We start from the raw sequence: 22,500 nt of genomic DNA on the forward strand, positions 1-22,500 counted from the left end.
GCAGATATCCTGGTGTTCCCGGAAGACGGTCTGTACGGATTCAGCTTCACCTGGCTATCCTTGGGACCTTACCTGGAGAAGATACCCGACCCCACCGTCGTCGACTGGATACCCTGCGACGATCCCAACCGTTTTCCGTGAGTAATTTATGTACATCTGTACGTGTTTTAGGGATTTTAGGTTATATCCGATCCCACCGTCGTCGACTGAGTACCCTGCGATGATCCCAACCGTTTTCCGTGAGTATAGTTTGTACCGTACCCCTGTGTTTTATGGAATTTAGGAGATACCCGATCCCACCGTCGTCGACTGGGTACCCTGCGATGATCCCGACCGTTTTCCGTTAATATATTTTGTACCCCTGTGTTTTAGGGAATTTTGTGTTTGCTATAGGGACACGGCAGTCCTGTATGAGCTGAGCTGCATGGCGAAGAACAACAGTCTGTACATTGTGGCCAACATGGGCGACTTCCAACCGTGTCATCCTATGGTTGTGGCCCAGTGCAGCCTATGCATTAGATGTAACAAAAGACGCCGTTCTGTATCTTTTGTTATTGTCTATTTTTTTAAAGGGACACATGAGTCCAGCATGAGCTGAGCTGCATGGCGAAGAACAACAGTGTGGCCATTTGTACATAGTGGTCAACATGCAAGATTTCCAAACGTGTTATCTGGTGGATGTGGCCCGATGCATCCTTTGTGTTAGGTGTAAAAAAAAAAGCTGTTCTGTGTCTCTCCCCCCCCCCCCCCCTCTGTTTAATATAGGGACACGGCATTATGAGCTGCGCTGAATGTCGAACGTCTGAACAATAGTCTGTACATTGTGGCCAACATGGGAGATTTCCATCCTCTGCGTGTGATCCGGTGCAGTTTTTGCGTTATAGGTAACAACAGAAGTCGTTCTGCATCTCCCCGCCCCCCTCTGTTTGCTATAGGGACACATAAATCCAGCATTAACTGAGCTGCATGGCAAAAAACAACAGCCTGTACATTGTGGCCAACATGGGAGATTTCCATCCTCTGCTTTTTGTCCAGTGCAGCTTTTGCATTAGAAGCAACAACAGACGCCGTTCTATATTTTTTTAATGTCTGTTTGCTAAAGGGACACAGAAGTCCAGCATGAGCTGAGCTGCATGGCGAAGAACAACAGTCTGTACATTGTGGCCAACATGGGCGACTTCCAACCGTGTCATCCTATGGTTGTGGCCCAGTGCAGCCTATGCATTAGATGTAACAAAAGACGCCGTTCTGTATCTTTTGTTATTGTCTATCTGTTATAGGGACACAGAAGTCCAGCATGAGCTGAGCTGCATGGCGAAGAACAACAGTCTGTACATTGTGGCCAACATGGGCGACTTCCAACCGTGTCATCCTATGGTTGTGGCCAGCTGTAACCGACAGATGGAGGGAATTGAGGAGCACTTTCAGTACAACACCGACGTCGCCTTTGACCCTGAGGGAAAGCTTGTGGCCAGGTGAGCGTGTTCATTGTGGCCAACATGGGAGATTTTGTTTCCGCTTGCAATACACCACACAGAACTGTTCATTTGGCCAACATGGGAGATTTTGTTTCCGCTTGCAATATTTTGTTTCCGCTTGCAATACACCACACAGAACTGTTCATTGTGGCCAACATGGGAGATTTTGTTTCCGCTTGCAATACACCACACAGAACTGTTCATTGTGGCCAACATGGGAGATTTTGTTTCCGCTTGCAATACACCACACAGAACTGTTCATTGTGGCCAACATGGGAGACTTGCCGCAACCGTGTTCTGGTTGTGGCCCAGTGTAGCCTATGCGTTTGATCATTGTAACACAAGCAGTACATATTTTTTGAAGAGCAGTTCGACACCCCAGAAAAGGCAGAATTCATGACGTTCGACACACCTTTCGGCCGTTGGGTAATGTTGACTTGTTTCGACATTCTCTTTTACGAACCCGTAGTCATCGCTTTCTGTGTGGTGTAGAGCAATGCTGTCTTTAAGACAGGGATTGGCTTGGGTTTTGTCCACTAGAGGTCCATTGACTGACTCAGCCATGAAAACCAATCAGTCAAGAAAAAGGTCTTGAGGACACAATAACCATATTGATATTTATTTCAATTAAGTAAGGAAGGGGAAAAAAGAAACAGCAAGACAGCAGACTAAAATAAGACGAGCTGACTGAATCTGCTGCATGTCTATCGGTCAGTTGACGGATTGAGACCCATGTGTGTCGGTCTTTTCCGAATTTAACCTGGCAAAAGACCGATGACTGACGCCCAAGCCAATCCCTGTTAAGAGTCAGTACTGTATCATAGTTCTTTCCCTTCGTGTCAGTAGATGCTGGTTAGTACTCAGTTTTCCACCCCATACCTCCATCAATCTTCTTACCCCTTCTCCACCAGGGCCGGACTAGGCGAAGAGGAGGGGGGGGGGGGGGTGCCAGTGGTGGCCCAGGGGGATGTCCCTCCTGGCGGCAGGGGCGGATCAGTTTATTTTATGACTGGTTTCTTTCAAAAGTATATTGTGAAGATATGGGTGTGAAGGCGCGAAGCGCCGAGTCGACGGCGCGAAGCGCCTAGCTTGCCAGGGGGGGTCCGGGGGCATGCCCCCCCGGAAAATTTTGAAAAAGAGGATGCAAAATGGTGCAATCTGGTGCATTCTGAGGATGATCATTACCAGTTTCAGGCAGCAGATTTTGTCACTGATTAATACCCCAAAAATTGAAACTCAATGTAAAATAAAGAAATGCATACCTCATTCAATATTTTTATTTTTTGGCTGGGGGGGGGGGGGGGTGCGGAAACCCTAGAACCCACCCCCCACCCCCTCGTTGTGGGGGTCAGGGGGCGAAGCCCCCTGAAGCTGACGGGTAGGTCATATTCTGAGATAGGAAAATGGTCGCTCCTTGCATGAAACGGCATAAAATAAGCAATAATAAATAAAAATTAAATAAGTAAGGTACATGTTTAGGCTAGGGGGGGGGGGGGGGGTTGCGCAACCCCCATAACCCCCCCGGTAGTCCGGCCCTGCCCACCATCGCCACCTTCGTAGGGGCTGGGACTAGGGTGTTTTTAGTTAGTTTCTGATAACAGTAAAGATATATATATATATCGTATTATATCTTCATTTGTGACCCTCCACCACGAAATGAGTCGCATGTCACCTTTGCATGATTTTCATATTTTTACATTTTCCTAGAGAGTTTTTTATGCTCTATCCAGTGGTGAAAACCGTTTTAGAAAAGAGCGAAAACTGTTTGAGTTATAAGCCTGTGACTAAGGTGACCCTCACACTGTTACCAGACACTCCGCGGACTCATTAAGGGGATGTGCGGGGGTGATTTTTGAGCTTTTGGGCAGATTTGGGCATTTAGACATTTTGACTGTTTGGAAAACTGTGGTCATTTTTCTTTCAATTTCTGCCGTTGATGTTGCATATACATGTTTTTTTTGTGCAATAAAAATAAATTCAATACACCAACCCTCGCCTGATTGCGTTCATTAGTCTTGAACTTGCCTTATTATTGCCGATTTTCAACACCTTGATCAGCAAATTTGAGCAGACGACAGGGCGAACACTGCATGACGTTGCTTGCTACATAGCCTCCCCTGTTTGCATGTGACCGTTGTTTCGTTATTTTCCGGACTACTTCGGCTCTAACGGAACATTTTCAATGTAGGTCAATCTACGCCAACTTCCTTATACGGAGAGTATGACGTATGATGTGATCTTGATTCGTTCAACCGGGGTCACGTGGTACAACAATGGCGCTTGTTTACAAGCAGTGAAAGTACACGCTCCTGTGCAAAAATGGTTCGCACCAAGCCATCAACAACCAGAGGAGCCCCAAAATCTACGAAAAAGAGGACAGATCAAGTGAAGAATCAATGGAAGGCGAAGAAATCAGCGCAATCAGCTTCTGTGCTGGGTGACGTGGCAGAATTAGTGCCGGTTTTGGGGTCGTCTGCTAGTGCTACTTTGTCCGCGTCGATTCCTTCGACTGAAAACATTCTCGGCACGAAGACAAGAAGTGAGTTCAAAAAAGAATCGTATGAGAGGTTTGTGTCCGGTGGAGTTGACACTAAGTCATCTGCTGCTACTGAAACCCTGGTAAAAACCCAGAGGGGTGTTGTAGACTTTGCCGAAGTAGACAGTATGGTTGCAAGTCTGTGCTGTCCACAGTGTAAAAACAAGTGCTTGTCTCTTTGCACAGACTCCAGACCAACAAGTGGCTTGGCAGTATTTGCCCAGGTGAACTGTTCTTCGTGCGAAGAGCCTGTGTATGAACAGTATCTTGCGACAAAATTTAAGGCCAAGACAAAAGTGTTCGACATGAACAGACAGGCAGTGTATTCCTCACTTGCTTGTGGACTGGGAGCCACCACATTCAGAAATTTCTGTGAAAACATGGATTTAGCTGGACTTCACCACAAGACCTTTCATAGTCATACTCATGCCAGCCAACTATTCACACAACTGGAGAAATTCCGGAAGCATGTGTTCAGTGACACTGTTGCATATGTTCGAGAAGTTCATGCAAGATACTGTGGCACTACTCTTGGTGTCGACGACACCCTGAACATTATTGTGAGCTATGATGGCACCTGGCTTACTCGTGGACACTCTTCGCACATTGGAGTTGGGTGTGTTGTGGACTTACTTACTGGACTCTGTGTTGATGCCCATGTCATGTGTACCTACTGCCAGGTGTGGAGTCTACGGGGCAGAAGCTGTTTCAGGAAAAGCCAGAGGAGTATGCGGCCTGGCTCGTGGACCACTTGGACAAGTGTGAGGTGAACTATAAAGGTAAATTATCTGTTTGCACAGACATATTTGAATAGAGTTTATTTCAAATTTAAGCAACTTACTCAAATAATATATAGCAAATTACAAGTAAATGTAATAGTGATGAGTGGATATTATTTTCCATGCATTCCAGTGAAACTGAAAACCAAAACCAAAGGCATGGATGATGGATTAAAAAAAAAAGCGTCATAAAGACAGATCATCAATTTATGATAATAATAATGAAAGTTGTAACACATGCGTAAAAATCCAATTTGTATCTTGAATAGTTCAGGGCATGGGGGAGTGCATGTGTGTGATGAAAATAATAAGAAATAAACACACACAGATAGATAGACAGACAGAGAGAGAGAGAGAGAGAGAGAGAGAGAGAGCTGTATCTACAGCATCAAGAGAGATTCACAAGTCTTCAGAATCAACGGGCTTCCCAGAACTGAGGGAGCTAGAATAGTGGTCAGGGGATGGCAAATAGTACATGTATGTGTGGCACAATACAAGTGTATTTAAAAACGTTCAAATGGTATCAATTAATGCATTATGCTTAACGTTTACAATCTAACAATGTTCAGTGCACCTATACCTGCTGCTAGAAATTTAATATTCAGTAATTTAGTAATTCCATGTTTATTTCATTTTTTTTCCGCATTAATTATAATTGAAGTATTAGCTGGACAATGACTGTGAATAACACATGCGCGCACACACACACACACACTTAAAAAATACTCTGTTTGCAAATTACATTTCTTATTTTGTTCTTGTTTGCAGGCTCATCAGGGATGATGGAGGTGGAAGCAGCCCGTGTCATATGGCGTCGATCGGTGAACACCAACAAGCTTCGCTACACAACACTACTGTCGGACGGTGACTCCAAGACTTTTACATAGCTCAACGACATCAAGCCCTATGGTGAGGATATTCACATTGACAAGAGTGTGCGAACCATGTGAGTAAACGACTTGGTACAGCTCTTAGAGAGTTCAACTTTGGACCTGCTGCTGCTGCCGACTCTGCCCAGTTCTTCGGATTCTAGACTGGACATCACATGAAGAGGCTTGGAGCAGCCAGGATGCACAAGAGGGTGCGGAACAGTCTGAAGGCTGTGAGAGACAAGCAAAGTAAAAGGAGAGACAAAGTGCGGGCAGCCAAGTCAGAGAGACTGGAAGAACTTGTTCAGCTGGAAGGTGGCCCTGCATATGCTGCAGGCATGTTCTAAGTTTTGACTAAATGTTTTAACTTAGACGGGGAATCGAGATGAGGGTCATGGTGTATGTGTGTGTGTATAAAGTGATTCCGAGGAAACTACTGGACCAATCTTGACAAAACTTAACATGAGAGTTCCTGAGTGTGATATCCCCAGATGTTTTTTTTCCATTTTTTGGAAAGATGTCTTTGATGACGTCATATCCGGATTTTTTAGGCAGTTGAGGCAGCGCTGTATCACCCTAATTTTTCAACCAAATTGATTGCAATTTTGGTAAAGCAATCTTCGACGAAGTCCGGACTATGGTATTGCATTTCAGCTCAAAATCTTAAAAATAAATTAATGAGTTTGCTTGTTAAAGTTGTCATTAAAATCTAATTTTTAGTAACAAATTAAACCTTGACTGCATTGCATTCTTCATTTTTTCCTGAATTCAAAAATATATAGAAATGTCATGTTCACTCTAACAATGTGCTCATAATTACAGAAAATAGGTTTAGTAAGTACTACATATATGGTCTCATGCTTTGCGGAGACGAGCGTGATCCGTCTCGGTATTGTTAGCCGAGACTATCTAAATGTATCTCGTAGTCTTGGTGATGACTGGTTTGTGGTGTTGATATTTAAGTTTCATACCGATTGACTAAATGTTTTTATATCGCTTTAGGCGACTTGTCATTGTTATTGTGGTTAACATTATTCTCATATTTATTGTGGTTATTGTACGCGTGCAATTGATGACTTGGGTACGTTTCGTAATTTGGAGCTAGCTTGTGTGTGTGTGTGTGTGTGAATGTGAGCGAGTGAGCGAGCTTTTTTTGGTGTGCATGCTGTGATTGGGAGTGTGTGTATGCATTGTTTGTAACTCGATCGGAACAAACAATTTTCCAGGTGTACTGCACATGTTTGAAATAACTTATGTTTTATGTCTTCCCTAACTTTTAAACGGTGTCTCTAAGGTGTGAAAAACATTCCTCAGTGTGGAATTTGGTGATACATGTATGTATTTTGGGTTTAATTACAACTGTCAATGGTTTCAAAACAAATTGTGTGCGTTTTTGCCTTTTCCTCAGTTTGCATGTTTTGACATTTGGGAACAACATGATTTCAAATCTACTGGTTAGATTTCTGTGAAATTCTGCATACTTGTACTTTTACATACTATCTACAGAGTTACCATTTGAATAATGAATCGGAAAAGAAATGTTGGCTTTACGATTTTTTTAATATTAAATTTTACGCAAAATTTCAACATTATGATAAAAAAAATATTTTTTAAATAACTCTAATACTCACAGAAAAAATAAATGGTAAATCTGTAGATATGATCTAAATCTATATTTATGCAAAATATTGGACAGAAATCGAGCATTTGGATATGGAAAAAACGGTTCCTAAAATCCAATATGGCTGCTGTTTACTTTCCTGTTTCTATAGCAACGACATACACAATAAACAAACACATTAACATTTTTTAATTCAGAGACCATCAGTATTATAACAAAAGCGACACAAACAGTGCTGATCATCATATATGGAAAATAGCGATTTGGCCCTCACATGGCCTTAAGCCTAGCGCAGAACCGCGCGAGGTGACATGCGACTCATTTCGTGGTGGAGGGTCGCAATTTAGCAACTTGTTTTTTCACCTACATTTTCTTTCTTTTGTTCCAGGTATCACAAGCAGCACCTATTTTTTGAACAGCAGTTCGACACCCCAGAAAAGGCAGAATTTGCGACGTTCGATACCCCTTTCGGCCGCTGGGCGATGTTTACCTGTTTTGACATTCTCTTTTACGAACCCGCAGTCACCGTCATTGAAAGGGAGGGAATCGCCAACATCGCTTTCCCCACGGCTTGGATGGATGCTCTCCCTTTACTCGCCTCCGTGGAATTTCACTCGGCTTTCGCTCGAGGTATGGGGGTGAACTTCTTGGCGGCGAACATCCATCTCCCTGCCCATCGTTTTCAAGGCAGCGGGGTCTACACTCCGAAAGGCATGGCTGCGTTTGTTCACAACGCTACCGTGACGAGCCAACCGAGACTAATCTTGACGGAAATTGACACACTGGTCAAACCGAGAAGAGAGAGTGCGAAACCGGTTCCTACATCGACTGAAACGCCTGCTCGATCCGCAAGAACCTCCTCTATCCACGATTCTGGCCCAGGACACTCTGGAGATGAACATCGAAACGTGATCTCTAGCACTGAAAACGCAAGTACCGAAGCTGTCGCTGAAGCGGACACAACACAAGACTACGAGATCGCTTTTGTCTCAGAGCTTTTCAACGATCTCTTTAACTTTGTGCAGCTGGATAAACCGTACGCCACTTTGCGAACATGCAGCAACAAGATCTGCTGTCACCTCACCTACTCCATGCACCAGGACACACAGTCTCCAGACCTCTTCGCGTTCGGAGCTTTCGACGGTCTTCACACTCACGAAGGAAGTTATTACTTGCAGATCTGCGCGCTTGTGCGTTGCGCCAACCAATCGCGGCACAGCTGCGGTTCGCCCACAGACCAATCGTCGACCTCGTTTCATTTCTTGCACATGCGCGGAGAATTTGAAACGGGTCACGTGTTTCCTGAAGTTTTGCTTACGACAGAGAGCAACCATCTTCGGCTGGCGCAAGCAGATGAGTGGAGTTTCTCTGGTGGGGAGATTCGAAGTGAGGAAGGTTTCGCGTATCCTTTGCTGGCTGCGTCTTTGTTTGGTCGTGATTATTCAAGAGACGGAATTGGGGCTTCTCAATCACCAAGTGACGATGGTACGGTAGGATATGATGCATCCTCGACTGTCACGGCTTCTCCCAAGTGGCGCCTTGCGGTTGTGTGCGTGACTGTGATGCTGCTGATCACTATCGTAGCTTTCTGAGTCGGACTTCCAGAAAAGTTTGGGACTGAGAAACAATGTCAAGCAGACTGGTGACAGACTGACATATTTTCAACCAGCGACAAATTCAGACTCAAAATACAAGGAGACACCACGAGACATACCCATCAGCTAAAAACAAAAGTTCATAATCAAACACATGGAAGATGATAAGCTTGTGCTGAAAGAGGATGTAGTGTATTCGTCAATGTGTTCACCAGGCCAATGCTTTGGAGAGACGGTTTAACAAGACTGATCTGACTTTAAAGACTTTAAACCGTCACCCATACATCTGTTTAGAGTCAAGCGCATCCTTCCACTTTGACAAAAGCCCACATTCCAAAGAGGGCCCCAAAGGGGGGGTATCATCACGATCACGGGAAGGGACATTTTAGCTTTCACGATCACAGTTACCTTGATTTTTGTTTTCACGATCACAAACACCTTGACGAATAGAGGATCATAGAATGATACAGCTGTGAAAAATGTACGTTGAAAATAAAATGCTTTGCAATAATGCCCATCACGATCACGAAAACAAATGATCACGATCACGAGACTTGATTTTTTTGTCATCACGGATCGCGGGCAAAGTCCCATCACGATCACAGAAATGGAAATTTCGGCAATCACGGTCACAGAAAGGTCAAAAAACGCCAATCACGATCACGATTTTAAACCCTTTGGGGCCCTCTCCAAAGCCTGCTAAGTTTCCAAGGTTTTAATTCGAATTTTGGCCCATATGACTTTGAAGCTAACACCATTCATAGCTAAATCACGCACACACCGTGAGAGTGCTTCCGCCAAGAGTATGACTTTTTGTGTGCTGAATTACTCTCGTAACTAACACCAGTTTCATTTTGTTTAAATGAAATAAGCAAAACCTTAACACTCCAAACGGAGAACAACTAAGCTTTTGATTTTAGTTTGGTGATGGTTTGCAGGGAAAGGAATTGAAATTGTTTGACGCTTTAGCATAATGAACTAACGTGTGTGTTGTATAGTACGATCGTAATGTCCTAGAGGCTTAGTTGTACCTGTTAAACAGATTTTATTTATGTCAGCGTGTGGATTGTATGGTATGGTAATCGTGGGGGAAATCTGTGAGTGTGTGTGTGTGTGTGTTTGTATGTATGTGTGTTTGTATGTGTGTTTGTGTGTGCGTGCGTGTGTATGTGTGTTTGTGTGTGTGTTTGAGAGAGAGAGAGAGAGAGGAGGGAGGGAGAAAGAGGGAGAGAGAGGGAGAGAGAGAGAGAGAGAGAGAGAGAGAGAGAGAGAGGAGGGAGGGAGAAAGAGGGAGAGAGAGGGAGAGAGAGAGAGAGCAGTTACTCGATTTGGAAGTCTCTCTGTTGTTACTTTATTGTGTGAATAAAACATTGCAGTCTTGTTACCAGGAATATTGTTTAGTTACTTCAGACTCAGCAACTGGTGCTTTGTTTCTGTTGTTTTACGCGTGCGGTAACTGTGTTAAGTTTTTTCCTTTTTTCCCCCGAGTTCACTCGATGTGTTGTCTATTTCTCGAACGATCTCTGCAACACAAGTAGGATTCATTAAGCAACATTCCCTTTTCATGCAGAGAGAGAGAGAAAGAGAGAGAGAGAGAGAGAGAGAGAGAGAGAGAGAGGGGAGGGAGAGAGAGAGAGCGAGAGAGAGAGAGAGAAAACACACACACACACACACACACAAAACCACACACACACACACACACGCGCGCAAGCCGCACATCTCAATTTTAATCGATCATACACTGCGGCTGCGTAAGTACATCCATTTGGGTGGCAACCAGTTTCGCCTCGTGCACCACTGCCCTGAGGCCCAAGGATAACACTCTGACAAAGAACAACAACAGGCAAGCAAACAAGCAAGCACACAAGCTTACCGCACACAGCAATACTGGGCGAGACTGGAACAGGGCACATCGCGGACTATCAGACGAGGACAAAGGGAAACAAACTTTGACCAAAAAAACAACAAACAAGCAAGCAGGCAAGCACACAAGCTTACCACACTCAGCAATACTGACTGGGCGAGACTGGAACAGGGCACGTCGCAGACTATCAGACGAGGCCAAAGGGTAATACTAACTCTTTGAGCACAAAAACAGGTAAGCAAGCAAGTACACAAGCTTACCGCACACAGCAATACCGGGCGAGGCTGGAACAGGGCACATCGCGGACTGTAAAACGAGGCCAAAGGGTAACACTGACCAAAAAAAACCAGCCAAGCAAACTAGCAATTAAGCAAGCAAGCTAGCACACGAACTTACCGAACACAGCAATACTGTGCGAGGCTGGAACAGGGCACATCGCGGACTATGAGACCAGGACACACCAGACCCGAAGCCCAGAAATAGCACTCTCCGCCTTTTGGCGTGCACTCATCCAGGGTGATCATCGACGTCGTGATCATAAAGCCTGTCAAAGAATAGTGTAGCGTTTTGTAGACATTTTACGGTGGGTGGATGGATCTTGGGAGAAGGGGTGTGGGGGGGAGGTGGGGGTTGGGAGGTGGGTGGTCGTTTAGGCGTTTGGCAAGCTCTTAGATTTTTCTTCTCATCGTTTCGTGCCTGGGGAAGAAGTATCCCCTTAGGCTGGTTGTCACGACATATGTCGCGCTACTTTACGTATACTGTCACCTGGTTGTCACGACATATGTCGCGCTACTTTACGTATACTGTCACCTGGTTGTCACGACATATGTCGCGCTACTGGCTCAGTCTGTTTGGTCGGTTCCGATTACCTCCCATGGATGCGAAAACCTATATGACCGTTTTTCTTTATTTTTCTCTCTGTTAATTCACCAGTGGCTATGTAACATGTGTTACAGAATTCCACCAGTGTAAGGGTTAAGCATTGTTGGGCCGCAGCGTCTTGCAAAAATAAAAGCGCACAAACACTTAAGGATCCGTTAATCAAGAATAAGAGTGCTCTAATTCTGTGGATAGCAGCACCCTAGTATACGTACATCAAAAGTGAATATCACATTATAATCAGTTGGGAAAGTAATTGATTGCTAGTATTTACAGTATGAACATTGATTTTGTTAGAGTGGAAACAGGTTCGTGTTCTTCACAACGCCCAAAGTGGTTTCATGCCATACTCACCATTGGTGCCAAGGACTGTAGCAAGGATAAGAAAAACGACAGTGGTGTTGAATTTCATGATGTATGTATCAATCTTTCTTCTCCTGTCCACAATCAGCTCAGAATGTTAGCCGCAACAAAGGCAAAAGAGTCGTACGTGAGAAAGAGACAGAAATTGCAGAACAGCAAAGCATCGATTGAGCACGTTCACCCCTTCTTTTGTTTTATTTTTGTTGTTTATGCAGAGAAACCCTAAGTAGTGTCCACAAGCAAAGACAAGATTGTATTGTCAAAAAAGAGGACAAGGAATTAAGGAGATAAGAAAAGTGGGCTTCATTTCATGCCAATACCACTTGACCCAAAAAGAACAATGACGGAACCGGTAAAACGGGAAACCGAAAGAAACTTTTCACTCATTTAAACTGGTTTTAGGGTATTGTTGGGGCACGTTTCTGTTATTTTTCTATTCCTATTGTTAAAAAAAAGTATTTCTTGTGGTGCTGTATTAGGGTGACTCATTACATTTCACATATTCAACCTTGTTTGTAAACATGTACGATAATGCATTTTCTGCAGTGCTTTGCATTCAAACTGTATTCGTGTTGTCTGCAAGCGCCTGTGAAATCTATACTAAAAGAATAATAGTTATGTTTGCTTAGTTTCAAACTTTGAGTCAAATTACAAATGTTATATATAAGGTCTCAGCAGCTTAAAAGTTTAGTAGTTTTGATCTTCGTTATTTGCGTCATTAGTGATAGTATAGTTATGACACACAATTGTCTTAGTATTTTACACATGTAAACTATCACCAATTACGCAAAAAAAGCTGACCGCAACTAAAATTACATAGAGCTTAAACTATGGCCACGAGTTGATTACTGGAAAATAAACCACGAGTGGGTATTTGCAGCCGCTTGGTAACTCACGAGTGTGCAGAGCACACGAGTGAATTACCAAGCGGCACACGAGTGAATTACCAAGCGGCTGCAAATACCCACGAGGGTTTATTTTCCAGTGATCAACGAGTTGTCGTCATTGTTTAAGTTATTTACACAACGAACAACACGGGTCGAACATGCAGTCATGCAGACGACATTTTGTAGGCAATTTCATTTCAGCCTAATCACTCAGAGTGTCAAATGCGCGTCATTCAAATCGTCCCTATTCTTTTACTTTATTCTTAGTCATCGACTCGTCGGCATTATACTTGTCTCGTCTAAATATCGGACCCTCTACGATGAAAACACAATAGCGTTTATATAGCTATTCTAACATTACATTCTGTGTTAAAATCATGTTTTTGTCAGCAACAAGGACCAGAATGGTCCATGCCGTTGATTGCAGACGACGGTTCCCATTCCGCATGAAGCCACGGAAATAACCTAATGTATTACGGAGAAAACTCGGGATAACCGGATGTTTAGCATTACGTCAATATGCTAGGAATCATATGACGTCATGACGTATCATGCTTGCCTACGTAGATTGTATGTTCGAAAGTCTGACTTCTGTGGGAATTCGCGTGGTGAAGACTGCGGTAAATCTGTAGATGATAAGAGAACAAGGATTGTCTCCGAAGAAACGACTAAATGTTTCAGACCAGTAACTTCATTTCAACATTGCACTATTTAATGGACGTTCTATGTATGGCAATCCGAATGGTGCAAAAGTCCCTTTTAGCTCTTGATGTCTAAATAACACATTATTTAGCTAAATAACGCGTTATTTAGCTAAACAATGCTTTATTTAGCTATATCATGCATTATTTAGCTAAATAATGCATTGTTTAAATTAAACAATGCATTATTTACAGATACAGAAAAAAGAGAGCCCAGAGCACTAAATAATGCATTGTTTAGCATAAATAAGAGATTGTGTTTGTAAATAACTCATTATTTATAAATAATTACGCGTTTTCTCTAAACAATATATTATATGTAAATAAAGTGTTATTTAAATAAATAAAATATTATTTAGATAAATAAAATATTATTTAGATAAATAAAATATTATTTAGATAAATAAAATATTATATGTAAATAAAATATTATTTATCTAAATAAAATATTATTTATCTAAATAAAATATTATTTAGATAAATAATTTATTATTTAGATAAATAATTTATTATTTAGATAAATAATTTATTATTTAGATAAATAATTTATTATTTAGATAAATAATTTATTATTTAGATAAATAATTTATTATTTACTGTTTTTGCCTTGAAATAGTATTATTACACTAAATAATGCTTTATATAGCTATATAATAGGTTTCCGCTATATAATTCATGATTTGGTAAATAATACATTATATACCGTAAATAAAATATTATATACCGTAAACAATTCATTGTTTAGCGCATCGCGAAGCCGTTTTTTCTCTTGTTGTTTTTTTCCACGTGTTTCCGTGGATCCACGAGAGCTCTGTTGATTCTCAAACTGACCAATCAGACAACTAGCATCTGTACACTAATTAAAGTCCCATTGTTGAGTGTGACGAAAACTCGTGGTGACGATTTTAAAACATGTTGGGTCACGCATGGTCCAATCTTACATGGTCCAATCTTACATGGTCCAACCTTACATGGTCCAACCTTACATGGTCCAATCTTACATGGTCCCATCTTACATGGTCCAACCTTACATGGTTCAACCTTACATGGTCCAATCTTACATGGTCCAATCTTGCATGGTCCAATCTTACATGGTCCAACCTTGCATGGTCCAACCTTGCATGGTCCAATCTTACATGGTCCAATCTTACATGGTCCAACCTTACATGGTCCAACCTTACATGGTCCAACCTTACATGGTCCAACCTTACATGGTCCAATCTTACATGGTCCAATCTTGCATGGTCCAATCTTACATGGTCCAACCTTGCATGGTCCAACCTTGCATGGTCCAATCTTACATGGTCCAACCTTACATGGTCCAACCTTACATGGTCCAACCTTACATGGTCCAACCTTACATGGTCCAACCTTACATGGTCCAATCTTACATGGTCCAACCTTACATGGTCCAATCTTGCATGGTCCAACCTTGCATGGTCCAACCTTACATGGTCCAACCTTACATGGTCCAACCTTATATGGTCCAACCTTACATGGTCCAATCTTACATGGTCCAATCTTACATGGTTCAACCTTACATGGTCCAATCTTACATGGTCCAATCTTGCATGGTCCAATCTTGCATGGTCCAACCTTGCATGGTCCAACCTTGCATGGTCCAATCTTACATGGTCCAACCTTACATGGTCCAACCTTGCATGGTCCAACCTTGCATGGTCCAATCTTACATGGTCCAATCTTACATGGTCCAACCTTACATGGTCCAACCTTACATGGTCCAACCTTACATGGTCCAACCTTACATGGTCCAATCTTGCATGGTCCAATCTTACATGGTCCAACCTTACATGGTCCAATCTTACATGGTCCAATCTTGCATGGTCCAATCTTACATGGTCCAACCTTGCATGGTCCAACCTTACATGGTCCAATCTTACATGGTCCAATCTTACATGGTCCAACCTTACATGGTCCAACCTTACAAGGTCCAACCTTACATGGTCCAATCTTACATGGTCCAACCTTACATGGTCCAACCTTGCATGGTCCAATCTTACATGGTCCAATCTTACATGGTCCAACCTTACATGGTCCAACCTTACATGGTCCAACCTTACATGGTCCAATCTTACATGGTCCAACCTTACATGGTCCAACCTTACATGGTCCAATCTTACATGGTCCAATCTTGCATGGTCCAATCTTGCATGGTCCAATCTTACATGGTCCAACCTTGCATGGTCCAACCTTACATGGTCCAACCTTACATGGTCCAATCTTACATGGTCCAACTTTGCATGGTCCAACCTTACATGGTCCAACCTTACATGGTCCAACCTTACATGGTCCAATCTTACATGGTCCAACCTTACATGGTCCAACCTTACATGGTCCAATCTTACATGGTCCAACCTTACATGGTCCAACCTTACATGGTTCAACCTTACATGGTCCAATCTTACATGGTCCAATCTTGCATGGTCCAATCTTACATGGTCCAACCTTGCATGGTCCAACCTTGCATGGTCCAATCTTACATGGTCCAACCTTACATGGTCCAACCTTGCATGGTCCAATCTTACATGGTCCAACCTTACATGGTCCAATCTTGCATGGTCCAACCTTACATGGTCCAATCTTACATGGTCCAACCTTACATGGTCCAATCTTACATGGTCCATATATATTATTGGACCATGTAAGATTGGACCATGCAAGGTTGGACCATGTAAGGTTGGACCATGTAAGATTGGACCATGTAAGGTTGGACCATGTAAGGTTGGACCATGTAAGATTGGACCATGCAAGGTTGGACCATGCAAGATTGGACCATGCAAGATTGGACCATGTAAGATTGGACCATGTAAGGTTGGACCATGTAAGGTTGGACCATGTAAGGTTGGACCATGTAAGGTTGGACCATGTAAGGTTGGACCATGTAAGATTGGACCATGCAAGGTTGGACCATGCAAGGTTGGACCATGTAAGATTGGACCATGCAAGATTGGACCATGTAAGATTGGACCATGTAAGGTTGAACCATGTAAGGTTGGACCATGTAAGATTGGACCATGTAAGGTTGGACCATGTAAGGTTGGACCATGTAAGGTTGGACCATGTAAGGTTGGACCATGTAAGGTTGGACCATGCAAGGTTGGACCATGTAAGATTGGACCATGCAAGATTGGACCATGCAAGATTGGACCATGTAAGATTGGACCATGTAAGGTTGGACCATGTAAGGTTGGACCATGTAAGATTGGACCATGTAAGGTTGGACCATGTAAGGTTGGACCATGTAAGGTTGGACCATGTAAGATTGGACCATGTAAGATTGGACCATGCAAGGTTGGACCATGTAAGGTTGGACCATGTAAGATTGGACCATGTAAGGTTGGACCATGTAAGGTTGGACCATGTAAGGTTGGACCATGTAAGATTGGACCATGTAAGATTGGACCATGCAAGGTTGGACCATGCAAGGTTGGACCATGTAAGATTGGACCATGCAAGATTGGACCATGTAAGATTGGACCATGTAAGGTTGGACCATGTAAGATTGGACCATGTAAGGTTGGACCATGTAAGGTTGGACCATGTAAGGTTGGACCATGTAAGATTGGACCATGCAAGGTTGGACCATGTAAGGTTGGACCATGTAAGATTGGACCATGTAAGGTTGGACCATGTAAGGTTGGACCATGTAAGGTTGGACCATGTAAGATTGGACCATGCAAGGTTGGACCATGCAAGGTTGGACCATGTAAGATTGGACCATGCAAGATTGGACCATGCAAGGTTGGACCATGTAAGGTTGGACCATGTAAGGTTGGACCATGTAAGATTGGACCATGCAAGGTTGGACCATGCAAGATTGGTCCATGCAAGATTGGACCATGTAAGATTGGACCATGTAAGGTTGGACCATGTAAGGTTGGACCATGTAAGATTGGACCATGTAAGGTTGGACCATGTAAGGTTGGACCATGTAAGGTTGGACCATGTAAGATTGGACCATGCAAGGTTGGACCATGCAAGGTTGGACCATGTAAGATTGGACCATGCAAGATTGGACCATGTAAGATTGGACCATGTAAGGTTGAACCATGTAAGGTTGGACCATGTAAGATTGGACCATGTAAGGTTGGACCATGTAAGGTTGGACCATGTAAGGTTGGACCATGCAAGATTGGACCATGCAAGGTTGGACCATGTAAGGTTGGACCATGTAAGATTGGACCATGTAAGGTTGGACAATGTAAGGTTGGACCATGTAAGGTTGGACCATGTAAGATTGGACCATGTAAGATTGGACCATGCAAGATTGGACCATGTAAGATTGGACCATGTAAGGTTGAACCATGTAAGGTTGGACCATGTAAGATTGGACCATGTAAGATTGGACCATGTAAGGTTGGACCATGTAAGGTTGGACCATGTAAGATTGGACCATGTAAGGTTGGACCATGTAAGGTTGGACCATGTAAGGTTGGACCATGTAAGATTGGACCATGTAAGATTGGACCATGCGTGACCCAACATGTTTTAAAATCGTCACCACGAGTTTTCGTCACACTCAACAATGGGACTTTAATTAGTGTACAGATGCTAGTTGTCTGATTGGTCAGTTTGAGAATCAACAGAGCTCTCGTGGATCCACGGAAACACGTGGAAAAAAACAACAAGAGAAAAAACGGCTTCGCGATGCGCTAAACAATGAATTGTTTACGGTATATAATATTTTATTTACGGTATATAATGTATTATTTACCAAATCATGAATTAAATAGCGGAAACCTATTATATAGCTATATAAAGCATTATTTAGTGTAATAATACTATTTCAAGGCAAAAACAGTAAATAATAAATTATTTATCTAAATAATAAATTATTTATCTAAATAATAAATTATTTATCTAAATAATAAATTATTTATCAAAATAATAAATTATTTATCTAAATAATATTTTATTTAGATAAATAATATTTTATTTAGATAAATAATATTTTATTTACATATAATATTTTATTTATCTAAATAATATTTTATTTAGATAAATAATATTTTATTTATCTAAATAATATTTTATTTATTTAAATAACACTTTATTTACATATAATATATTGTTTAGAGAAAACGCGTAATTATTTATAAATAATGAGTTATTTACAAACACAATCTCTTATTTATGCTAAACAATGCATTATTTAGTGCTCTGGGCTCTCTTTTTTCTGTATCTGTAAATAATGCATTGTTTAATTTAAACAATGCATTATTTAGCTAAATAATGCATGATATAGCTAAATAAAGCATTGTTTAGCTAAATAACGCGTTATTTAGCTAAATAATGTGTTATTTAGACATCAAGAGCTAAAAGGGACTTTTGCACCATTCGGATTGCCATATCTATGTGACAGGAGAGTTTGCTGATTTTGTGTTAAACATTGGAGAGATCGTCTGCTAGAATCAGAGATAGGTCGCTTCAGATTGCAGCTTCTGGAAATTAGCAAGGTTTGTTGCCTGTTAAAGAACTGGATTTTACACGTAATGTATGTCATGTACAGTAAACAACAACAAAAACACACACAAAGCAAATGGCATCGTCTGTCGACTAGTCACAGAAACAAACCTGGCGAGGTATGCGTGTACTTTATACACGTCAGCCATTGTTGTTACAGTTTTGAGTAAACGTTGTATTCTTCCGCAACAGGGTCCAATCGTCTGGGTTTCAAATGATGTCATGTTCTAAAAATAAATTCTAGTATTGATTATTTATTAGCCCTCTTTATTCAAACTTCGAATAATCCACGTGTGATTTTTGGGTGTAAAGTAGTTCGTTCTAATTTCTCACTTGTTTAAAAATAATCAACTAGATTTAATCCACTCCTCGGTTTCATTACAGGAGTTGTATACAATCCTGTATACCCACACCTTACAAATTATCGACGGAAAAGTACGGAAGCTCTGTAATTGAGTTAAAGATAGCATACCGAAGGCACCATTTTGGAAAGTTTTCTGACGATTTGGACATTAAAAAGTTCAAGGGACAATCGCTGTACCGTAATTTAGAAACACCTGCAATGATGTGCTCAAAACTGCTCCGAAACTATGCCAAATAATGAAATGAATTTTAATCAGTAGCGGTTTGCTTCGCCTAGCTCTCCTGTCAGGAGTCAGGACTTCTGGCAGTCATCATTATTTATTTAGTTTTCCCACGTAATCCTACGTAATCCCTTTCCTATCTATATTGTGGTCGATAAAACTACAATTAGACATCACTTACTAAGGCCAAAAAAAATAATAGGTGTGGTTACGGTAACATAGCCAAAAAAAATAGGGTAGGAAGGTAGGCAATCACTTTTTTTTTGTTTTTGAGTCACTTGAGAAAAAGTGACTCTATGTAATCGGTCAGTGTTAGTCTGTCCGGCCGGCCGTCCGTCCGGCCGGCCGTCCGGCCGGCCGTCCGGCCGGCCGTCCGTAGACACCACCTTAACGTTGGACTTTTCTCGGAAACTATCAAAGCGATCGGGCTCATATTTTGTTTAGTCGTGACCTCCAATGACCTCTACACTTTAACGATGGTTTCGTTGACCTTTGACCTTTTTCAAGGTCACAGGTCAGCGTCAAAGGAAAAATTAGACATTTTATATCTTTGACAAAGTTCATCGGATGTGATTGAAACTTTGTAGGATTATTCTTTACATCAAAGTATTTACATCTGTAGCCTTTTACGAACGTTATCAGAAAAACAAGGGAGATAACTAGCCTTTTCTGTTCGGCAACACACAACTTAACGTTGGGCTTTTCTCGGAAACTATAAAAGTGACCGGGCTCAAATTTTATGTGAACGTGACTCATTGTGTTGTGAATAGCAATTTCTTCCTGTCCATCTGATGCCTCATATAATATTCAGAACTGCGAAAGTGACTCGATCGAGCGTTTGCTCTTCTTGTTACTTTTTTTTCTAATGTGTACAAATTAAACCTACTTGACAGGGAAATAAGTGTGCGACTCGGGCGCTTTCGCTTTCATTGCGTTTTCTGCACTCGTTTACTTGGGTTTTTTTGTATTTTTTTGACAAATGTAATAAAAAGTTATAGGGTCGGCCCCCCAAAATAGGGTAGGTCGGGTTACCGTAACCACACCTATTTTTTGTTTAGGCCTAAGGTAAGCTCGTCATAATTTTATAATTTTCATAGATACCCATTCGTCAAAGCAGAGTAAGACCGTTGGATTAAGGAAGTCAAACATACAGTCCAGCTTACGCATGTAAATTCCGTGCCATAAGGGGAAAAACGCTTCGCATAACAGAAACCAACACAATGCCCGTTGAAGAATATCACGGTCTGCAACGACTACCAAACACAGCATTCAGATTTGAAAAATAGAACGCTCAAACACTAATGTTTAGACCTTCCTCGTGTGTGTTGTCATCTATTCAACTACCAAAACGAACTCTATGGCTCTCGGCTCAATTTCAAGTCTGTATCTCTTCGAATAGCGCATGAAATACCTATTAGGGTCGAAAGGCAGGACGAAAAGTATGACTCGCGGAAAGAACGTCACACTGTGAGAATTACAGTCTGGGATGCCCACTCAAAGCACAGCCGATTTCAATTTGAGTAACTCAGCGCTCAAACGTTTATTTTAAGGTATTCCTGGTGTGGTCACATAACTACAACCCCCAACCTGAACTGTAAAACTCTTGGGGCGATTTGAGACAGTTTTCTTCTTAGATATTATCCCTTTAATCTTTAGCTTGTTGACCTTGTGAATGAACAGTGGCAACGCATGTCGGGCAAGGAAGACGAGCAGTTCACACGGACGAACAAGTGTTGACCCATGTGCACAGGCAAATCAGCCATTCAGCCATGCAAGCTCAAAGGCACACACATATGCACACATGTACGCACATATCCACACATACAAACAAACATACAGACAGACATACACGCAAAAAACAAACAAACCACAAACAAGCAACAAACAGACGGACAGACAGACAGACAGACAGACATACTGACTGACTGACTGACTGACTGAAAGACTGACAGACACACAGACTGACAGACACACAGACTGACAGACAGACAGACAGAGAGGCAGGCAGGCAGGCAGGCATTGAGCTCAAACGAGAAGATCCACACATTTTCCGCCAGCTGGGTAACAGCAACTTTAGGCAGAATTATAGAAGCACTTTTTTCTTTACAATAATTCCTCACCTTGGAATATTCAGGTCAAAGCAGGTCGCTATTGTGTACACCTATTGCGTATACAATGACATACAATTTTTCTTAGTATATTAGACTTGCACTTTTCGCGAAGAATCCATCCAACACTGAGATTCGTCAAATCGACACGCGAACACAGAAAATAGCCCCAAAATGAAAATGTCGCTTTCATATGCAGCCCTGACTGTGATGATGTGTCTGTTGGTTGTTCATCAAAGCAACGGTAATTCTCATTTCTAGCTCTGTAGTTTGCCATTTTGCTGCTACAGACCCTGCATTTGTCGTTATTGTTGATGTCGTTAGTGTTGATGTCGTTATTGTTTATGTTGTTAGTGTTGATGTCGTTATGGTTGATGTCGTTAATGTTGATGTCGTTATTGTTTATGTTGTTAGTGTTGATGTCGTTATGGTTGATGTCGTTAATGTTGATGTCGTTATAGTTGATGTTGTTATTGTTGATGTCGTGAGTGTTGATGTCGTTATTGTTCATGTTGTTAGTGTTGATGTCGTTATTGTTGATGTCGTTATTGTTGATGTCTTTAGCGTTGATGTCGTTAGTGTAGATGTCGTTAGTGTTGATGTCGTTATTGTTGATGTCGTTAGTGTTGATGTCGTGATTGTTGATGTCGTTATTGTTGATGTCGTCTTCTCTTTGTTTTCCCTCTTAGTGCAAGTTATGTTGTTATGACCGTTGTTGCGCATGCGGCTGCTACAGCCACAGTTGTTTTGTT

At 41.9% G+C, this 22,500-nt stretch overlaps 1 protein-coding gene and 2 long non-coding RNA genes across 3 annotated transcripts in view; 2 read left to right on the forward strand and 1 right to left on the reverse strand.

Annotated features, from left to right (window-relative positions):
* Positions 1-9,930, forward strand: part of LOC138978139 (pantetheinase-like) — a 12,851-nt gene extending 2,921 nt beyond the window's left edge. Inside the window, exons 3-5 of the mRNA XM_070350789.1 lie at positions 1-137; positions 1,281-1,475; positions 7,672-9,930. The exon at positions 1-137 is cut by the window's left edge and continues 3 nt beyond it. Coding sequence (XP_070206890.1) covers positions 1-137; positions 1,281-1,475; positions 7,672-8,875 — 1,536 coding nt within the window. The 3' untranslated portion in view covers positions 8,876-9,930. The remainder of the gene's footprint in view (positions 138-1,280; positions 1,476-7,671) is intronic.
* Positions 9,931-10,217: 287 nt separating this feature from the next.
* Positions 10,218-12,215, reverse strand: LOC138978140 (uncharacterized). The gene is made up of 3 exons (XR_011459588.1): positions 11,976-12,215; positions 11,139-11,286; positions 10,218-10,401 (listed from the first exon to the last, which is right to left on the reverse strand). It is a non-coding gene; the product is annotated as an uncharacterized lncRNA (long non-coding RNA).
* A 9,650-nt stretch (positions 12,216-21,865) lies between these two features.
* LOC138979187 (uncharacterized) overlaps positions 21,866-22,500 on the forward strand; it is a 4,984-nt gene continuing 4,349 nt past the window's right edge. The window contains exon 1 of the long non-coding RNA XR_011459922.1: positions 21,866-21,992. This is a non-coding gene — a long non-coding RNA (uncharacterized lncRNA). The remainder of the gene's footprint in view (positions 21,993-22,500) is intronic.

This window comes from Littorina saxatilis, linkage group LG10 (assembly GCF_037325665.1).
Source record: "Littorina saxatilis isolate snail1 linkage group LG10, US_GU_Lsax_2.0, whole genome shotgun sequence".
Classification (NCBI taxonomy): Eukaryota; Metazoa; Mollusca; class Gastropoda; order Littorinimorpha; family Littorinidae; genus Littorina; species Littorina saxatilis.